The sequence below is a fragment of the Rana temporaria genome, chromosome 3 (genome assembly GCF_905171775.1).
Source record: "Rana temporaria chromosome 3, aRanTem1.1, whole genome shotgun sequence".
NCBI classification, from domain to species: Eukaryota; Metazoa; Chordata; class Amphibia; order Anura; family Ranidae; genus Rana; species Rana temporaria.
In genome coordinates this window covers 286,424,044-286,444,954 of record NC_053491.1, presented here as the reverse complement: position 1 = coordinate 286,444,954, position 20,911 = coordinate 286,424,044, and the positions used below count along the sequence as shown (strand labels likewise).

Below are 20,911 nucleotides of genomic sequence, written 5' to 3'. Positions count from 1 at the left end.
AAGCCGCAAGCAGTTTTAAATTACTTTTTTCTTATAGTAATCTCATTTTGTGCAGGAACAGTTCTAAACATGTGCCACTTCACAGGCATACTATAGACACCCAGCAGGTACGATATTTAAAGGAATTTTTCAATTTTTTTTTCACTTAAGCATCATTAAAATCACTGCTCCAGAAAAAACGACCGTTTTTAAAACGTTTTTTTTCATTAATATATGTTCCCTGGGGCAAGACCCAGGTTCTCAAACCCGTTTTAAGACAATAACTTGCATATTAGGCTTTAAAATTAGCACTTTTGAATTCGAACGTTCGAGTCCCATAGACTTTAATGGGGTTCTAAATGTTTGCGGGATCGTTCGGTCCGTTCGAAGGTTCTGGTGCGAACTGAACAGGGGGTGTTCGGCTCATCCCTAGTGCCTGTCTCTCCATCCCTAAAAAATATTCCAACAGGTTTAGTCAGTTCTACACCAAATTGTACAACCTCGCCTCCTCAGGCGAGACCCCCCCCCCCACTTCAGAGGATATAACTCGGTTCCTGGAACATCTACATCTATCATAATTATCCCCAGAACAACTGAAAAGCATCTCTGGTCCTTTCAACTGACTGAAATAGAACAAGCCATTGCTTCCCTCCCATTACATAAAGCTCCTGGTCCTGATGAATTTAGCAACAAATATTGCAAAAATAATTCCAAACTACTTGCCCCCCACCTCTGCCTATCTTTCAATCATATTGTCTCCACAGGCCCCACCCCCCAGAAGCTCTTGAAGCCAACTTAACAACAATTCCAAAACCTGGTAAAGCACCTGATGACCCAGCCAGCTACAGGCCTATCTCCCTATTAAACACGGACACAAAACTGTATGCCAAGCTTCTAGCCACGTGACTTTCCTCCATCATTCAACACCTGGTACACCCCGACCAGGGATTTGTGGCTGGTAAGCAAGTGTCTGACGGCACCATCACTACAATAACCTACTACAATGGGCAGAATATAGACAGACACTTGCTTACCAGCACAAATCCCACCTGGTCGGTGGCCACATCCGAAATGGTTGTGTATCTTGTCTTCTATTTCTTCTTTATTTTTCGTTTCTCCTCCATTTTTTCTCCCCCTCTTCCTTTTTCTTCTTTTTCCCTTTCTTTTCTTTTCTCCCCTTTTTTCCTTCTCTTTTTACCCCTTATTTTCTTTTCCCTCTCTTATTTCTCTTATTACCCCCAGTTTTGTGTTTTCCCATTTCCCTTCATTTCCCTTCCCCTTTTTTTCTCAACTACTACAATGGGCAGAATACCATTGAACACCTTCTTTGTTAATATATTTGGATGCAGAGAAGGCGTTTGACAGAGTCGACAGGAACTTTTTAATAGTAGTTCTGACAAAATTTGTCTTCTCCGGTCCGATCATGCAAGCAATCATGGCACTTTATTCCTCCCCTAGTGCTAAAGTTGTAACGTCAGGAATTCTGTCCGACCCTGTCCATATAACAAATGGAACTCATCAGGGCTTCCCCCTCATCATAGAACCACTGGCCCACTCAATTCGCACCAACTCTCTTATATCTGGAATCAAAGTTGGCGACCTCCATCACAAAATCAGCCTATATTCCGATGATGTGATCCTCTTCATAATTAGCCCAACACAATCACTCCCTCACGTCCATCATACTCTAGACCTTTCTAGCAAAGCCTCCATGTACAAGGTCACCTATTCCAAGTCCTCTATGAAATGAGCAAATATTGACCTAAATACTAAATGTAGCATTGCTCAACACACCTCTCTTTCATGGGCTCCTGACTCCACCCTTTCCTATTTAGGCATACACCTGATTACTCTCATCTACAGTACTCCTACTTAACTTCACACATTTGATCTCCAAACTTCAAAAAACTGTTCAGAACTTGCAAAATATCCAAGCCTCATGGGCTGGGCGCATTGCACTAACCAAAATGTACCTAATACCACATGTACTATATGTATTTAAAACATTGCCTATCACCTTCCTGCAATTCCACCTCAACAAATTACAAGCCATACTGACCTCATTGACACCCCCCCAGCCTCCCTTATACTTACCTGAGACCGATCTCGATCCAGAGTTGTACCCAAGACTAGGGGATCTCTCGGCTCTCTCTCCTTACAGGGTAGATTAATACAGGGTAGATTGATAGCAGCTTGAAGCATTGGTTCCTGGTGCTGTCAATCAAATTCTGTGACAAGGGAGTGAGGGATGACGCCAAGCTGTTCTGTCTGTGTCTATAGACGCAAGCAGTGAGGTTCGGGCATGAGTACGCCTGAGTGGCACAATTTCCGTGGAGGCACTCGCCAAATAGGTGGAGCCAGAAGTGCTAGTGGGGAACCTCAGAAAAAGAGGCTTGAGGCTGCTCTGTGCAAAACTATTGCAAGAGACTGATATTAGGTTATTTATTTGTCTTATATGTCTCCCTGGAGGTTAGCTTTAAATTGAAATCTGTTGTTTCAAAGAAAAACATGCAAATAATCACTTTAACACCTTAAAAAAAAGTTGCCAGTGAAGCACAAGTAGAAATGTTGCTAAAACTGCAGAAACTAGCAAAAACTCATCTTGTTAACACCTTGGCTGTGATGTGTAACATAGAAATCACAGAGATAACAAGATAACAAGGATGAGGTCTGACACACCATCGAAGAGTTTCTACAGCAAATGTCATCGAAGCATTTAACTATTACACTTTGCTTGTCATTTGCTGTCCAAAAGAATTAGTTTTGGTGACAGAAAGCCATGCAGTATCTATCCTTCCAAGTCTATTATGTAAGAAACATTTCTAATGAACTGATTTGTGAAATATCCTGTAGATTAATATTACAGAGTGTTTTTCATTAGAACTGACTGTAATATGGTCTAATATGCACTGTGTCCGTTTCTTGCTATCAATCATTGTCATGCTTAGGTACAGATGAAGGAAGCTTAGGCTTTTTCAGAATGTATATCTGGGCATATACTGTATAATGGTGGTCCCATGCAGAAGAATGTGTTGTAATCCACTGACCATTGGCTGAAAAAATAATCCTCCTTTCACTCTTCCAAACCCATGGGGATTATTTCATATAAACAATGCAAGTTAAAATAGCGTTAAAATGGTGGAGATAAAAGGTGAAAAAATGAAGCTCCAGATATGGGACAAGGCAGGGGAAGAGAGGTTCCGCTCCATCACGCAGAGTTATTACTGCAGTGCCAACACCTTGATATTAACCTACGACATTACCTGTGAGGAATCCTTCCGGTGCCTTCCACAATGGCTGAGGGAGATAGAGCAATATGCAAACAACAAAGTCATCACTGTGGGGAACAAAGTAGACCTGGCCGAGAGAAGAGAAGTCTCCCAGCAAAGAGCTGAACAGTTCGCAGGCTCCCAAAACATGTATTACTTGGAAACCTCTGCCAAAGAGTCGGACAATGTGGAAAAACTGTTCCTGGACTTGGCGTGCCGCTTAATTAGTGAGGCCCGACAAAACACGTTGGTAAACAACATGGACTCTTCCTTGCGAGGAGAGGGCAAGAGCATCAGCTATTTGAACTGCTGTAACTTTAACTAGTAACCAAGGCGGCCTGATGACCAGCAAGAAAAATGTATTTAAAAAAACAGTCCTTGCGAAGTTGGATTCTCTCCGTGGGAGGATAGTGCCGATGGAGTCTAAGCTTAGTTGACCACAAATAGGTCGCAGCATGGTGAAAATAGATCGGAGCAGGACGAACAGTGTTGCGAATCCGGCCAGCAAGTCATGGGGAACAACTTGAACAAAATGATATATACAGGTCATTCTCAAAAAATTAGCATATTGTGATAAAGTTCATTATTTTCTGTAATGTACTGATAAACATTAGACTTTCATATATTTTAGATTCATTACACACAACTGAAGTAGTTCAAGCCTTTTGATTGTTTTAATATTGATGATTTTGGCATACAGCTCATGAAAACCCCAAATTCCTATCTCAAAAAATTAGCATTTTTCATCTGACCAATAAAAGAAAAGTGTTTTTAATAAAAAAAAAGTCAACCTTCAAATAATTATGTTCAGTTATGCACTCAATACTTGGTCGGGAATCCTTTTGCAGAAATGACTGCTTCAATGCGGCGTGGCATGGAGGCAATCAGCCTGTGGCACTGCAAAGGTGTTATGGAGGTCCAGGATGCTTCGGTAGCGGCCTTAAGCTCATCCAGAGTGTTGGGTCTTGCATCTCTCAACTTTCTCTTCCCAATATCCCACAGATTCTCTATGGGGGTTCAGGTCAGGAGAGTTGGCAGGCCAATTGAGCACAGTAATACCATGGTCAGTAAACCATTTACCAGTGGTTTTGGCACTGTGAGCAGGTGCCAGGTCGTGCTGAAAAATGAAATCTTCATCTCCATAAAGCTTTTCAGCAGATGGAAGCATGAAGTGCTCCAAAATCTCCTGATAGCTAGCTGCATTCACCATTCCCTTGATAAAACACAGTGGACCAACACCAGCAGCTGACATGGCACCCCAGACCATCACTGACTGTGGGTACTTGACACTGGACTTCAGGCATTTTGGCATTTCCCTCTCCCCAGTCTTCCTCCAGACTCTGGCACCTTGATTACCGAATGACATGCAAAATTTGCTTTCATCCGAAAAAAGTACTTTGGACCACTGAGCAACAGTCCAGTGTTGCTTCTCTGTAGCCCAGGTCAGGCGCTTCTGCCTCTGTTTCTGGTTCAAAAGTGGCTAGACCTGGGGAATGCGGCACCTGTAGCCCATTTCCTGCACACGCCTGTACACAGTGGCTCTGGATGTTTCTACTCCAGACTCAGTCCATTGCTTCCGCAGGTCCCCCAAGGTCTGGAATCGGTCCTCCTCCACAATCTTCCTCAGGGTCCGGTCACCTCTTCTCGTTGTGCAGCGTTTTCTGCCACACTTTTTCCTTCCCACAGACTTCCCACTGAGGTGCCTTCATACAGCACTCTGGGAACAGCCTATTCGTTCAGAAATTTCTTTCTGTGTCTTACCCTCTTGCTTGAGGGTGTCAATGATGGCCTTCTGGACAGCAGTCAGGTCGGCAGTCTTACCCATGATTGCGGAGTAATGAACCAGGCTGGGAGTTTTTAAAAGCCTCAGGAATCTTTTGCAGGTGTTTAGAGTTAATTAGTTGATTCAGATGATTAGGTTAAGAGCTCGTTTAGAGAACCTTTTCATGATATGCTAATTTTTTGAGATAGGAATTTTGGGTTTTCATGAGCTGTATGCCAAAATCATCAATATTAAAACAATAAAAAGGCTTGAACTACTTCAGTTGTGTGTAATGAATCTAAAATGTATGAAAGTCTAATGTTTATCAGTACATTACAGAAAATATGAACTTTATCACAATATGCAATTTTTTTTAAAATGACCTGTATATATTTAACGACGTGGTGCATACCAGTAAGAGTATTTTTGTTTTCTGTTTACTTTTTTTTTAATAGATAGGGAAAAAAAGCGTCCTTGAAGAAGTAGAAGACCTTATCATAGTATTTCATTATCTTACGATAAGAGACCTCCAATCTATACTCTACAACCGTGACATTTTTGAATTTTATTGTTGCAGAATGCTGGCACCGGTTTTGGAAGATGTCATTTTTCTGAGAACTGTTTTGTCTATTCTGACGTGTTTAGGATTAATTAAAGCCACATTTTTACTGCTTGGCTTCAGATGCTTATGAAAGCAGCAAAGTTTTTTTTTTTTTTTTTTACCTTGACTGTACTCTGTAAAGAGCGCTAACTCGTTTTGCATTTATAGCCATTTAAGGAACTCAGCCATTTAAGGAACAACAGCGCAAATTTTGGCTGCCGATGTCTATTATTCTTTTGCCCAAAAAATTAACCACTTAAGGACCCCTTCACTCCGATATACATCGGCAGAATGGCATGGCTGGGCACAAGCATGTACCTGTACATCCTCTTTAAGTGCTCGGTCGTGGGGTCGCGCGCTGCCGAAGCTCCGTGACCGTGCCCGCGGGACCCGTGTCCTGTGATCGGTCAATAAACACACCTTCCCCATTCTTCATTGTGGCAGTGTCAGTGATCGTCTGTTCCCTGATATAGGGAAAGATGATCACTGACGTCACACGTCCAGCCCCTACAGTTAGAAACACATATGAGGTCACACTTAACCCCTACAGTGCCCCCTAGTGGTTAACTCCTAAACTGCAATTCACAGTAATCAGTGCATTTTTATAGCACTTTTGGGACAATGGTCCCAAAAATGTGTCAAAATTGTCCGATGTGTCCGCCATAATGTCGCAGTCACGAAAAAAAAACGCTGATCACCGCCATTAGTCGTAAAAAAAATAATTGTTAATAAAAATGCAATAAAACTATCCCCTATTTTGTAAACGCTATACATTTGGCGCAAACCAATCGATAAACGCTTATTGCGATTTTTTTTACCAAAAATATGTAGAAGAATACGTATTGGCCTAAACTGAGAACTTTTTTTTTTATATATATATATATATTTGGGGAATATTTATTACAGCAAAAAGTAAAAAAAGTAAAAAAATATTTATTTCAAAATTGTCACTTTATTTTTGTTTATGCAAAAAAACTAAGGAAACTTGGACAGCCGCACTCCAAAAATGTTCTTTTAATTAATATCGATCACAAAATAAACATGCCACAGCAAAAAAAAGTACCCGCTATGACTAAGCACTGAAGCTACAATGCGAAACGTTAGCTTTTGTTAATTTTTTTTTGCTGTGGCATGTTTATTTTGTGATCAATTTTAATTAAAAGAACATTTTTGGAGTGTGGCTGTCCAAGTTTCCTTCGTATTTTTGCATCACTATTGCATTGCCGGCACCCATGGTTTGGTTCCAGTGAGGAGGTTCTTTGAAGACTTCTGAGCGGTTATTTTCTCTCTCTACCTTATTTTTGTTTATAGCGCAAAAAATAAAAACCGCAGAGGTGATCAAATACCACCAAAAGAAAGCTCTATTTGTGGGAAAAAAAGGACGCCAATTTTGTTTGGGAGCCACATTGCACGACCGTCAGTTAAAGCGACGCAGTGCCGAATCGCAAAAAAGGGGCAAGGTCCTTAACCTGCTTAATGGTCCGGGTCTTAAGTGGTTAAAAAAGAATGTTTGATTTTTTTTTTAAAGTACAAAAATATACAGGGCAATAGCGTATGAAAGTGTCACATTGTAGAAACTCTGACACAGCAGAGAAAAAAAATGGGATGCATGCTCTGGTATCACATGGACACTAACGCGTTTCATATTGCAAATTGTGTGCTGGTCGTAATAAGTAGCACAAAGTTAATTAAAGGGCCAGTCCATCAATGCTGTTATTTCTTCCTTTTGGGGATGCCAGTAGATCAGATTATTTTGTTACTTTTTTGATACTGAAGTCATGAGATCTCTTGTTGTGATGATAAAAAAGGGAATTCTGTTATGAAATCTCCTTTATTTTAGATATTGTAATTTCCTGGGCCTCCAGTGGTAAGATCTCTACAGCTAGGTCCCCAGCCCTGCCCACTTGCTATGGCTGTTATAAAGGCATCTCACTGCCTACCTCTTGAGTTCTCCTTTTGTTAATGTTACAGTATCTTCCTGGGACCCTATTGGTGAGATCCCTACACCTGGATTCCCAGCCTCATTAACTTGTCTTGGCTATTGTGTAGTTATCTCATTGCTACCTCTGAGTTCTCTTTTCGTTAAGGTTACACTATCCTACTGGGACTTCAGTGGTGAGATCTCTGCACATGAGTTCCCAGCTCCACCTACCTGCCGTGGCTGTTATGAAGTCATCCCACTGCTACCTCTGAGTTCTCCTATAGTTTGTTGTAGTATCCCCCTGGGTCTCCAGTGGTGAGTTCCCAATTCCATCAACTTAACATTGCTGTTACCTCACCCATGTCCCTTAGTTTATGTTACAGGGACTATAGTGATAAGATCTCTGTATTTAGTTCCCAGCTTTTAGTGCCCAGGTGTCATGAAATCTCACTGTCTTTTAGTTTCCTTACACCTTGTTGGAGCTCTAGGAGTAGAGTTCCCATCTCGGCACACTTGTGATTGCAATGGTGCTTTGGGCCACCGCAGGCCGAACCACGGAGCTGTCACCCTTGGATTCTGTAATAGATTTAAAGCCGTTGTATACCCTCTGATACTACTTGCACCTACAGGTAAGCCTTCATTAAGGCTTACCTGTAGGTGCTTGCAATATCTCCTTAACCTACATATTTGTAGGTATTTGCAGAAAATCAGGAACCGATGTCTACGGCGCATGTGCGCACTGAGCGTGCTGGGTCTTGAATGTGAAAGTGGCGGAAAGTTCCCGAAACTGGCGCATGCGCAGGGATCATGCCGGCTCTGCGTGCATGAGTGGGAGTGACATCATCGCCGCTCCGTCCAGTCACAGCGCCGGAGCGGCGATACCCGGAAGTCACTCCGGGTATCATGGCGGAGGAAAGGAACGAGGGTCGCTGCGGTGGCTTCGATCTAAGGTAAGTAATTCATAATGAGCTAGTATGCTAGTCATACTATCTCATTATACCTTTGTCTTGCAGTTTTTTTTCTTTTTTTTATGTGTTTTTGGGTATACAACCGCTTTAAGAAGCTAATGGGTGGTCCACATCCCAGTTGTCTGACCAGGCTTGAAACAGAAGTTTGTGGTAGACTTTAAGTTAAGTAGATCAAATCCTCCCTGGTTGAATTTTTTTTTTAAGGGGGTGTGTTAATAAGAAACTTTTTCTACGATTTTTGTTCATAAAATACTGTTTTGACTCTGCTTCGTCCTCTTTTGCCATCTTAGCAATAATGATCTCCTCTAGCTTTTTTCATACACTTCCTGTCTGGATGTGCTTGCTCAAGCAGTAGTTGTGCATCATGGCTCTGAACCGGCTTCCTTATAGTGACAACAGCAGACAATTCCCATGCAAAATGTGTGTCAGCATGGTCACTTGTAGTGTCCATCAGGTGCATATGTAACAAGGGCGACAACGCAGGAGTATATTTGGGAGACTATTGTCACCCTGAAACAGGAAGTTCCTAAACAAGGACCTTCAAGACAGAATCACCAATTATTAGAAAACTGCAGATTTCAAAAGTTTTCTATTTTTGGAAATCACGTTACAGTTATGAGATTTGAGTCAGTGGGTTTAGATCTGCTTTAAACTGTCCACACATATTAGTCACACAGTCATGTTTTGATTTAAATCAGAAAAGCAGAATTTCATGACAGTTATGTGTAGTAAGAAGCACTAAACTTAATGATGAAATTATTTCAGTCGTTGGTAAAGTTTGTTAAAGCAGATTTCTAATGGCTAACAGAAGGTCTGCTTTTTTGACAGCTTCTTGCTGATATCAGTTTGAGGAGTGGGGCCAGAGATTCATTGGAGATTACTTGGGCCACTGTTTTAACATTGAATTTAGTCCATGTGTGGGGTTCAGGCAATTTATAAATATGCTCAAAGGTAGGGTTCAACCACAAGGGGGCAGCTGGAGAGAATGCATTTTTAGGGTACCTTTCAATTTGAAGTCCCTCCCCCCCATGCACGAAGCGTGGTGCGCATGGAGGGGGTCAATGGGTATGGGGACTTTGGGCCACGAAAAAGTAAAAATTTCAGCGCTTCCAACAATTTCACCACTGCCGACTCAACCAAGGTGGCAGGGTTTGTCGTATCGGGAGTAAGCCACCAGGCCGCTGTAACTAGCTGGGTGGCCAGGAATTATTTATATAGGTCAGGGCACGCCAGTCCTCCCTGGGAGGACGGGCGTATTAGCGTTGACCATCCGTACCTGGGGGGCTGGGTCGCCCAGATAAAGGAGGTGAAGAGGCTATGTAGCCAGGTGAAAAAGATTTTGGGAATCCATTGCGGAGATTGGCGGAGTAGGTAGGATTTGGGCAGGATTTTCATTTTTATTAGATTTATCCGACCTAGCAATGAAAAGGGTAGTAACTTCCATGCCTTCAGTCTCAGCCATGTCTCCTGAACCACTGGGGATAGATTTAGGGGCAAAAAATCTAAAGCCTGCCTCGAGATCACCACCCCAAGGTATTTGAAGCTCTCAACCCATTGTAGGGGTATATCGGAGGGGGCGGCGGTACGAGCTTCGGGGTCTATAGGGAACAAAAGAGACTTTGACCAGTTAACCTTGAGGCCCATGACAGCGGAGAATGAGTTCAGAATCTGCAGTGCACCCGTGAGCGAGGAGTCTGCATCGTTGAGGAAAAGAAGGAGGTCGTCTGCATACAGGGTGACCCTCTCCTCCAGCCAGCCAACGCGCAGGCCCCTGATGTACAGGGAGGTGCGCAGGGCCTCCGCCAGTGGTTCCATTGCAACGGCGAAAGAGGGCAGCCCTGCCGCGTGCCTCTGGACAGAGGGAAGGGCCATGACAGACCCCCCCCCAGCTTAATAGCCGACGTGGGATGCTTGTATAGTGTCTGTAACCACACAATAAATATCACGGGGAACCCCATTCTACGGAGGACCTCTCACAGAAAAAGCCATTCCACAGTGTCGAAGGCCTTCTCTATGTCTAAGGAGGCCACCACACGAGAACCCTCATTGAGGTGTCGTGCATGTATGTTGGTAAATAGGCGTCGCAGGTTGACATCAGTGGCTCTGTTAACCATAAAACCCGTTTGGTCAGTCCCAATTACAGACGGCAGTAGGGGCTGTAGTCTCATAGTGAGCAATTTGGTAAGAATTTTAAAGTCTGTGTTAAGTAGGGTGATAGGCCTATAAGAGGCGCAGGATGTGGGGTCCTTAGGGGCTTTGTGCATGACTCATGGATGTGGGAAGGGCGCCCTCCATCAGAAAGTGAGAACAGAGCTGGGCCAGCTTGGGAGCAAGTAGGTTTGTAGAACTCTATTGGGAGACCGTCTGGGCCTGGGGATTTTCCAGCAGGAAAAGATCTGATGGCCTTCAAAACCTCCTCTAGGGTAATGGGTCTCACCAAAGTTTCCCTCTCTGCATCTGAAAGCCAGCCGAGTGCCAGGGGTCCAGCCAAGGCGCAAAGTCCTGTGGCCTGAAGTCCGAGGGCAACACGGAGGTGTAAAGGGAGCTATAGTATTGCCGAAATACATCCAGTATGTCCGGGAGAGAAGAGACCGATTCACCCGAAGGAAACACTACACTGGGTATCACCGTCAGGGGTAGGTCATGTTGTGCTAACATAGCTAGGAGGCGACCATTCCGGTCCCCCTGTTCGAAAAATATTTGCTTGTTACGGTTGAGATCCAACCTAGTAAGTTCCGTCAGATGGAGGTGTAGTTCCCGTTTTGCTTCCTTAAGGACCTCAAAGCTAGAGTCAGTGGGGTCAGCAGTGTGGGCCCCAGCCTGGTTATCCACCCTGCTCTGTAGCTCAGATGTGATAGCGGCTTGTTCTCTATGGATCCCAGCTATTGAGGAGATGTACTGACCCCTAGTGAAGGCCTTAAAGGCGTCCCAGGTGATTTCATGGGAGGAGGATCCTGCATTAATTTCACAGTATTCGGTGAGGCGAGGTGGGATAGTGTCGGTCAAGTCGGCGTGGGAGAGCCAATGGGTTCCCAGGCGCCAAAGGGCAGAGGTTCGGGAGGCGGGGGAGTGGATGTTAAGAAGGAGGGGGCAGTGGTCTGACAGCCCACTAGGCAGGTATGTAGCATCTAGGATGTCCGACAGCATGGACGGATTGGCAAAAGCTAAGTCAATGCGTGAGGACATTTTGTAGGTGGCGGAAAAGCAGGAGTAGGCCCTAGTCGAGGGGTATTTCCACCTGCAGACCTCGGACACTCCCATTGCTTGTGCCCAAGTGGACAAGTCTGAGGAGCATTGTTTAGGGGGGACTTGTCTGTCTAAGTCCGGAGCTAGGATGGCGTTAAAATCGCCCATAATTAGCAACTTGGCAGGGCAGTATGGGGGAACTCGTTCTAGGATAGTGTATAGGGTGGAGGCTGAGAAGGGAGGAGGGATGTATATATTAACGACAATATATCTCGTGCCCCAAACTGTGAAAACCACTATCACATATTTGACCTAGGAGTCTGTGTGAATCTGTTTCATTACACATGGAAAGGATTTGCTGACCAGCACCAAGACCCCCCTGGCATTGGTGGAGTATAAGGCATGAAAGGCTCTCTGGATCCACGGCTTCTTTAGTGCCAGTAGTTTACTGCCCACAAGGTGCGTCTCCTGGAGCAATATCATGTGGGGGGAGTGTAGTTTAAGATACTTAAATAGTACTGCTCTTTTAAATTTGGAATTGAGCCCCCGAACATTCCAGGATAATATATTAAAAGTGGACATGTCACGTGTGGCCATCAGATGACTCCACTATGAGATTGAGGAGACGTGTGGTAACGTCAATAGCGTGTAACAAGAGCTGCATAGATCCAGAGAGCCCCCTGTAGGTAGAGTCATGACCAAGCATTAACCATACAGACAAAACAACGCATACAGTAACAAAAAACAAAAGAACCCTTGTTGACAGCAAGGTGTCAAACCTGTCCTTATCTGATGGCATCCCTGGGAACTTAGGAGCGAACAGATTTTGCTTATACCCAGAAAATAACAATGTAGCCCTTTAAACTTTTCTCCGCAACAGTTCAATGCTGCACGTGAGAACTTGTGGGAGTTCTCCGGGGGCAAGCTGGTGCAAGTCGGTAACAACACTCTGTGCTATACCTAGGTCCTCTGAGTGGTTCCCAGCTCGGGTTGGCCTAAAACAGTGAAGTTGGAGGGCGTGTCTCCCCTCTCGGCACAAGGTGCCTGGTGATTAGTCCGCTAGATAAGTGGAAAACAGGCCTCCCGCTGCTTGTGAACCAACTGAACCGTGGGGGTTCAATGCAAATCACTTGACGAGGTACTGGTCAAGGTGAGGTAGCTTCAGGACTTAAAGGAAGCTTTAGTAGGATATGACAGTCAAGGATTTAGGGAATTTGTACATCTGATACCTTTATGGGAATGGGTCCTCAATGCAAGGTGGTCAGCAAGTCGTCGGCATCGGTTGGGTTGTCAAAGAATCGGACTGCTCCATTGTGTTGGATTTGCAGGCGGCTGGGGTACAGCATGCTATATTTTATGTTCTTATCTCTGAGTCGTCTACGAACATCGTTGAAGGTCTTCCTCTTCTGCTGCAAATCGGCCGAAAAGTCATGGAAAAGAAGAATGGAGGTGTTGCCATATTTGAGAGTGGGATGTTTGCGGGCTTCGAAGAGAATCTTGTCCCTGTCCCGATAATTAAGGAAGCGGACTAAGAAATGCCTGGGGAGGTTCCCCGGGATGGCGCGGCCGGAGGGCAACCAATGAGCTCTTTCAACCATGTAGGTAGGAGGTACATCCGTGAGGCCCAGGATTTTTTTGAAGAACTCCTCTGTGAATTCAGCCAGGTGATCCCCTTCCTCCCTCTCAGGTAGCCCCAGGACTCGGACATTGTTGCGCCTGAGTCGGTTCTCAGTGTCATCAGATTTTGTGACAAGGGACTGTGTGCTGCAGCTCGGCAATAGAGGAGGCATGAGTGGCAGTAAGATCTTCGGTAGTGGATATTCTGGTCTCAGTTTCAGTCATTCTCCCCCCTATTTTGTCGAGGTCATTCCTGATAAGATTGCACTTCTCCGTAAGACAATCGATGCGCACAAGCAGAGAGGTCTTACTCTGCTCGATCGCAGCAAGGATTGTGGCTTTATTATCTTGCGATGGCGGGGCTGACTCTACCGCCACTGGAACCCCTCCTGGATCCATCTCCAAGTCAGCCAATTAGGGCCCGGAGTCGTCCAATCAATATAGGGTCTGGCTGCGGTGAAGAAAGTTGCGGCTGCTGGAGCGATGAGCTGGTCCCAGTGGCCCCGGAGTTCTTCTTCTACTTTTTGGAAGGGGGGGGACATCTGGTGAGACTCTAGAGGGGGTCCCCAATACAGGAGAAGCACGTGCCCAGAGCAATGTCCAGGAGGCAGCTGGGGGGTGGCCCAAATGAGCAGTGGGTATTGAGTCTGGGAGAGCACAGTCCAGGCAGGTAGGCAGCAATCACCTCTAGCCCCCCATCACACAGCAGTCACCCAGGCAGAGGCAGTCCAGTATGGGTGGCAGGCAGGGAGGGCCATCAGGAAAGGCCCAAAGCAGGGTGGCCCTGGGCAGGAAGATGGCAGAGACACCAGGCTCCAGGGCACCACCACTGGCCCACACAGTCAGCCGCTATCAGGCAGCACACCAGGGCCCTGCAGGGAGGTGGATGGGCGGTGGGACAGGTGGAGGCAGCAGGATCTGTGTCTGCGATTTGGGACCGGGGGCGGCGCACCCCGGCGGGGCAGCCGCTCAGGAAACAGCGGTGTCGGGCAGGCTCCACTAGGCCGCACTAGGCTGAGGCCGCCGCTGGCGCTCCCAGCAGGCCCAGCAGGTCACCGGAACACGCCAGGCAGGTGAGGGGCAGGCGGGAGGATGGAGAACAGTCCCAGGGATGAAGGATGGTCTCTTACCGTACGGCCCGGCGGGGATCCGTTCGCTCCGGCTGGGTACAGGACAGCAAAATGGCGGCGGCTGGAGGCTGAGCAATTCACCTGCTCCCGGTCGACCACAGCAGAATCCCCGCTCAAGATCCACACAGGGCCCAGCAGGGGACAGGGAGGAACAAGTAGGCAAGGTGGCTGGTCCAATTTAGGTAAACAGATGCACGGTTGGCAAAGGATTGCTTTCAGGATACCCCGAGCTCTTCTCAAACACATTCGCCGATGCTCACATCCGGACAGGCCCCCCCAGTTATATCTATATTTAGATATATACACATAATGGCCCAGATTCAGGTAGATTTGCCCATTACTTACACCTGAGCCGCTCAGCTGAATTTCTCTGCGCTGGAGCAATTTTGCCAAATTGCCACCTGATTCAGGAATCGTTTGTTCATTTAATTTGCTCCTGTTTAAGGCAAAGCTGAGGGCGCAAGGCCGTGCAAGTCAAAGTGGGTGTGCCCCTATGTAAATGAGGAATTTTCGGCTCAGCAGAGGTTTGCTAGCATAATTTCAGGGCAAATCCTGCTCAGCTGCTTGCACTGAGCAAATAAATAGGAGCAGACTTGCGCAGGTTCTTTGCTGAATTTCATCCTGCTTTTTCCTACCCCCCCTGAGCAAGGAAATTCAGCCCTTTTGCAAGACATGGCACCTCCCAAAGGGACCAAAAAAAGGAAGGCCAACTTTGTGGCTGCAGAGATGGACATCCTGATTGCTGCACTCCAGCAGCATAAGGAAGTCCTATATGGTGCCCAGCGGGCAAACACCACCATTGCCCAAAGGAGGGCTATATATGAAGCCATTGCCCTGGACATCAATGCCCTGGGTAATGAAGTGCGTACCTGGGATGACATCCAGAAGAAATTAAATGATATGAGGCGCAGGGTCCGTGAAAAACTGGCTCTTATCAGGAAGCATACCGGTGGCACGGGAGGTGGTCTGCGATGTATGATCCGGCTCAATCAGGAGGAGCAGCTTATTGCACAAACGTTCGTGCAGGAGCAGGTGGAGGGACTTGAAGGGTACGACTCCACTGTTGGGAACTTGGGGACTGGTAAGTTATTTTTCTTTCATATCTGCTGTGCATCATGGGAGGGGGTACAAGTGAACATATTTGTGGGTAGAAGTGAAGATGTAAGTATTATTTTTCTTTCATATCTGCTGTGCATCATGGGAGGGGGTACAAGTGAACATATTTGTGGGTAGAAGTGAAGATGTAAGTATTATTTTTCTTTCATATCTGCTGTGCATCATGGGAGGGGGTACAAGTGAACATATGAGAAGTGTGTTGCACCAGCAAAATATGTCGTTTTGGTGTCATCCACAGGTGGTGATGAGGAAGAAGAAGCTGGGCCGTCTTTGGCTGCGGCTCGACCCAGCCCATCCAGACCAGAGCCAGGGGTCCAGTCAGGCCCCATGGACATTCTGGCTATGCTGGTCCAGGAGGAGATCATACCGGGGCCAAGTATGGAGGAGCAAGTGGTATTGGAGGAGGATTCCTTTTTCCTCATCCAGGAGGACTCTGGCTCCCTCCAGGAGGATACCACCATCCCTGTGCAACCCAACACCCCCCCGCCCAGCACGTCATCCCCCTCCAGGGCAAGCCCCTCCCTTGTGGACCCCTCCCCTTCTCCCTCTGTCAGTGGCCGAGCCTCTCCTCCCAGGAAGGCTCTGTCCAAAACAAGGCATATATCCTCCAGCCTCCGTGGCGGTCTGCTGGAGGAGCAGGCCCTGCAGACCCGCCATATAGGGGCCATGGTGGGAGAGGTGCGTCGTCTGGCGGACAGCATGGCATCCACCTCCACCTCTATGCAGCATGCCCTCACCCTGCATGAGGACCGGGACAAACATGTGGCACAGATCCTGGGGGAAATTAGTGGCAACTCTAAGGCCATAGTCACCTGCTTGGTGGCTCTGGAGACCACACCAGCTTTGTTAAGCAGGATGACAGCTGCGGTGGAGGCCAATACCGCTGCTGTGCAGGCCAACACCGCTGCAGTGCAGGAGGAGGCGAGAGTTACCCACCGGCATCAGCGGGATACCACCACCCGCCAAATGCGGATGTTGGCCCAGACCAACACCATCCTTGCCCGCCTGGCCAACGCCATGGAGGGCATGCAGCCACCACCTGCAAGGAGTGTGGAAGTAGGGGTTGATGCTCCTCCCCCCCCTCCTCCCCCCACCCCTCCATCCCCACCCCATGCCTCCTCCGCACCACAGAGATTGAGGAGCCAGAGCCGGGGCACCCTTGGCCCAAAGAAAAAAACAAAAAAATAATTTTATGTCTACATTTTTTTGCTCAACACAATATGATTTTTTTATTATTTTTCTATATGCTCAGGGTATGAGATTATTTTTTTTTTATATGCTCAGGATATGAGTTTCTATTTTTTTTATATGCTCAGGATATGAGTTTTTATATTTATTTGTAGTCCCTACACACGGTGAGGAGTGTATACTACAGTGTGACTGGTGTGTGAATGGGGGGGTGGCACTCCTGCTGGAAAAGGGGTGTCACCCTCTGCCATGTGAAAGGTGTATGAATGGACAGCAACATAATTGGAGCCTTGACGCGGCGTTGCTGCTCCCTAATACCATGGGGTACTGTTGGGTCTAATCCAATTGGGGGTGCATGTGTCGGGTGTGTGCTAGGGACTACAGTGGTGTACATACATGCATTATACTTGTGACAAGATCAGGGTGTGTTTAATGTGCAAAGAGACGTTCCACAAGACCATTCCGGATTGCTCTTCCCTCAGAAGATCCGGTAGTGTTTCTTGGGGGGGGGGTTGTGTGGTTCGGGGGTAAGGTCATTGCGTAGCTCAATGTGCATGCCCCTTCTTTGAGCTAAATTGTGGAGAATACTACATGCCCCTACGATTTGGCATACAAAGTTGGGTGAATACAATAGGGTCCCCCCTGATTTATCCAGACATCTGAATCGAGATTTAAGGATGCCAAATGTGCGCTCCACCACCGCACGGGTACATGCATGGGCTTCGTTATATCTTTCCTCTCCTGGTGTTAGAGGGTTACGAAATGGGGTCATCATGTGAGGTCCCAGGGCATAGGCAGAGTCACCTGGAAGGGAAAAGACAGGAGGATGTTAGTCGTGCATGTGCCCCTTGTGATGTGTGCATCATGGGGGGGGGGGGGCAGTCATACCTGACACCCATGTCACTCACCAATCAGCCAGCTGTCTCCATACATGTTCTGGTCAAACTCGGTTGGGATGGGGCTGTGTCGGTAAATAAAACTGTCATGGCTTGACCCTGGGTGTTTGGCACGGACATGCCAAATGAGGCCATGTGCATCCACAATCATCTGCACATTTATCGAATGCCAATGTTTCCTGTTGCAGTAGATATGCTCGAGGAGCCAGGGGGGGCGTAGTGCCACATGGGTACAATCTATTGCACCCACAGTGCGTGGGAATCTGGCTAATAAATAAAAATCACTGATTGCCTTCTGCCGCACATCAGCCGTGGTTGGTTTGATAAATTGTGTGCCCATTCGTCTGAGTATTGCAGGGATCACTTGGTGCACACACCTGCTCATGCTGGATTGGGACATCCCCGCCACCACTCCACCTGTGCGCTGAAATGAGCCAGTTGCCAAAAAATGAAGGGTTGCCACTACCTTCACCAGTGGCTGCACTGCCTGTCCCCGATGGGTCGGGCTGCTGATGTCATCCTGCAGGATTGTTACCAACTCAAGGATGACTTCAGGGCTAAAGTGAAACATGCGATACACCTCAGTATCAGTCATCTGAAAAAGGTTGTAGCGCCCTCTGTAAATCCTCTCCCGTGCCCTCCTACGAGTCGGCTCAGTCAATAGAATATCAAGAACCATAGCTGCCCCTGGCATGTTGGTGCACAGATGTGAGGTCCCGAAAATGTGGGTGCTCTGCTTGTTCAGATCGTCTGTCTAGGTGCTGCTGAAGTTGCGCGCTCCTTCAGATGACATTTGGCCATCTTTTGCTAACTTGCCCCTGCTTTTAACAGGAGCAAGTTTGCCCAGGGAAAAAATCTTGCACGCTTCCAGCGCAAGATGCGCATCACACGCGCATGTTTCTGAATCATCGGCAGTACCTAATTTGCATATTCGCTGAGGGAATTCCATGAAGGCGCAACTTACACCCCGCGCAAAATTGCGCGAAAATTGCGCAGGAACAGCTAGGCTGCGTGCGCGGGAAAATGGCCGCATTTCAGGCTTAACTGGTTTACAGAATCAGCCGCAAATTTGCATAGGAGCAAATCAGTACTTGCGCGGCGCAAATCACACTTGTTCCCACGCAAGTGCTTCTTGAATCTGGGCCAATATATATACATATATATGTATAAATTGATGAGTGAGTGAATGGCAGTCATATTTTTAACATCAGAAAAGGAAATGAGGGAATATAGACCCATGATAGGGTGTGCAAACAGGATGATATAATTTAGTAACTTTCAGTGTATCAAATTTTGTACCTTCAGTTTAGGGATGAGTTTTATGTTCCGGTCGAACATGAGTTTGACTCGAACATTGATTGATTGATTGATTGATTGATTGATTTAATGGATTTATAATGCGCCAAATACTGACCCGTCAGGGCAGTGTCTAAGCATTCACATTGGCTGTGAATTGCCGAGAATTTGTGATGTTCGCGGCAAATTCGAAAGCCGTGGAACGCCCTTTAAAAGTCTATGGGAGAATACAAATGTACTAATTTTATAGGTTAATATGCAAGTTATTGTCATAAAAAGTGTTTGGGAACCTGGGTCCTGCCCCAGGGGACATGTATCAATGCAAAAAAAGTTTTAAAAACGTCAGTTTTTTCAGGATTTTAATGATGCTTAAAGTGCAACAATAAAAGTGAAATATTTCTTTAAATTGCCCATCGTGCCACCTGTGCCCATCAGTGCCACCTGTTCCCACCAGTGCTCATCTGCGCCTCTGCAGTGCCCACCAGTGCCACCTGTGCCCCATAGTGCATATTAGTACTCTGCAGTGCAGACTCACCAGCCAAAAGTATCGCAAAAACATTTTTTACCAGCGAGGATGCCTACCAGCTTCTATACATGAGCGATGAGAGCAACGGGGAGCTCTCCAAGTCTCAGTCTGATTTGGCCTATGAACCCGTGACAAGCAGTGGGTCTGATACAGAATCGGAAGAGGAATGTGTGTCCATGAAAATAAGGCATTCTGGCGTGGAGTAGCAGCCTACTACCAGCAGCGCAAGGCTGTCAACCGCGAACACAGTGTCGTCCACCTCGAGCGCAGTGCGGTAAACCTCAAACGCAGTGCCACTGCAACACAGGCCAAGCACCAGTAGCGTGTCATCTCAGCCCCAAAGGGATAGAGGCAATGCCAGCCTTCCCTTTGCCCTTCAAAACCCCCTGTTTCCAGAGCAGCAAACATCCCCCCTTTCACCACCCAGCCAGGTGTCCAGGTGAACACCGATGATTTTGCCATGCTTGATTTTTTTCATTTGATTTTCACAAAGACTTACTATCGTCCATTGTGGCCCAGTGCAACCTCTACGCACAGCAGTACATAGTAAGCAATCCTGGTTCTAGTTATGCACATCCCTTTGAGTGGAGAGAACTAATCGTAGAGGAATTCAAAATTTTCTTAGGCCTAACTTTTAATATGGGACTCACAAAAAAAAGAATTGTACTCCTATTGGTCTACCAAACCCATCCAACACATGCCAATCTTCTCATCCCTTATGCCAAGATCAAGATACCTTATAATTATGCGGTTCCTCCACTATAATGACAACACCCAGTGCCCTCCCCAAAATGACCCAGCTTTTTTTTTTAAGTGTATTTTTGTGAGTGTACTCGAGAGAGGAGCCGGACTGCAGGAGTTGGGCGTAGGCAGGCCTCCCCCAGAGGCAATCTGCCATCTTTCTCCATGCCCCGGGTGGCAATGGCGGGTGTGTGAGGGGGTCCTCCCACACAGCCCGCCCTACCTGCTCCGCTTTGAAGCCCAACGGGGCAGAGGGACTCCCTATAAGGGAGTGAGAGGATCTAGCCCGCTCAACCAGCCCCGTTAGTCCTTCGCCTCTCTTTTTAGAGACCACATGGTCAAAGTGCGTGCATGTTAACCCAATTTCAAGTGCATGTAAGTGTGGTGGTTTTTGTGGGAGGGGGGTGGGCATACTAAGCTTACCTTACCTCGCATAGCACACCCACCGGGAGCCGGGCTGAGACCACCAAACTCAATTCACATGTAGCCGGGACCGGGATCCGAACCCCTAGCTGCAGAGGTGAATGGCTTGTCAGCGCAGTGCCAATCGCGTTGAGCCACCGCAGCTCCTAAATGACCAAGCTTTTGACAAACTATTTAAAATTTGGCCACTCCTAAATTATTTTATTATTTATTTTATATATTTCCGAACAGACTGTCTCCATGGATGAGTCCCTTATAAAATTTTCAGGCAGGCTGGGCATCAAACAGTTCA

The 20,911-nt window shown here is 46.8% G+C and overlaps 1 protein-coding gene across 1 annotated transcript; it reads left to right on the top strand.

Moving 5' to 3' along the window:
* Positions 1 to 1,414: 1,414 nt before the first annotated feature.
* Positions 1,415 to 3,573, top strand: LOC120930460 (ras-related protein Rab-30-like). Its single transcript, XM_040341644.1, has 2 exons — positions 1,415 to 1,692; positions 3,108 to 3,573. Exons 1-2 carry the CDS (start codon positions 1,415 to 1,417, stop codon positions 3,571 to 3,573), a joined length of 744 nt encoding a protein of 247 aa, XP_040197578.1.
* The last annotated feature ends 17,338 nt before the right edge of the window (positions 3,574 to 20,911 follow it).

Excerpts from the sequence above, each read along its gene's own strand:
- LOC120930460 (XM_040341644.1), top strand. The coding sequence starts at position 1,415 with ATGGCACTTTATTCCTCCCCTAGTGCTAAAGTTGTAACGTCAGGAATT. Across the intron at positions 1,693-3,107 it reads CTTTCTAGCAAAGCCTCCAT|CGTTAAAATGGTGGAGATAA; the intron begins GTACAAGGTCAC and ends AAGTTAAAATAG.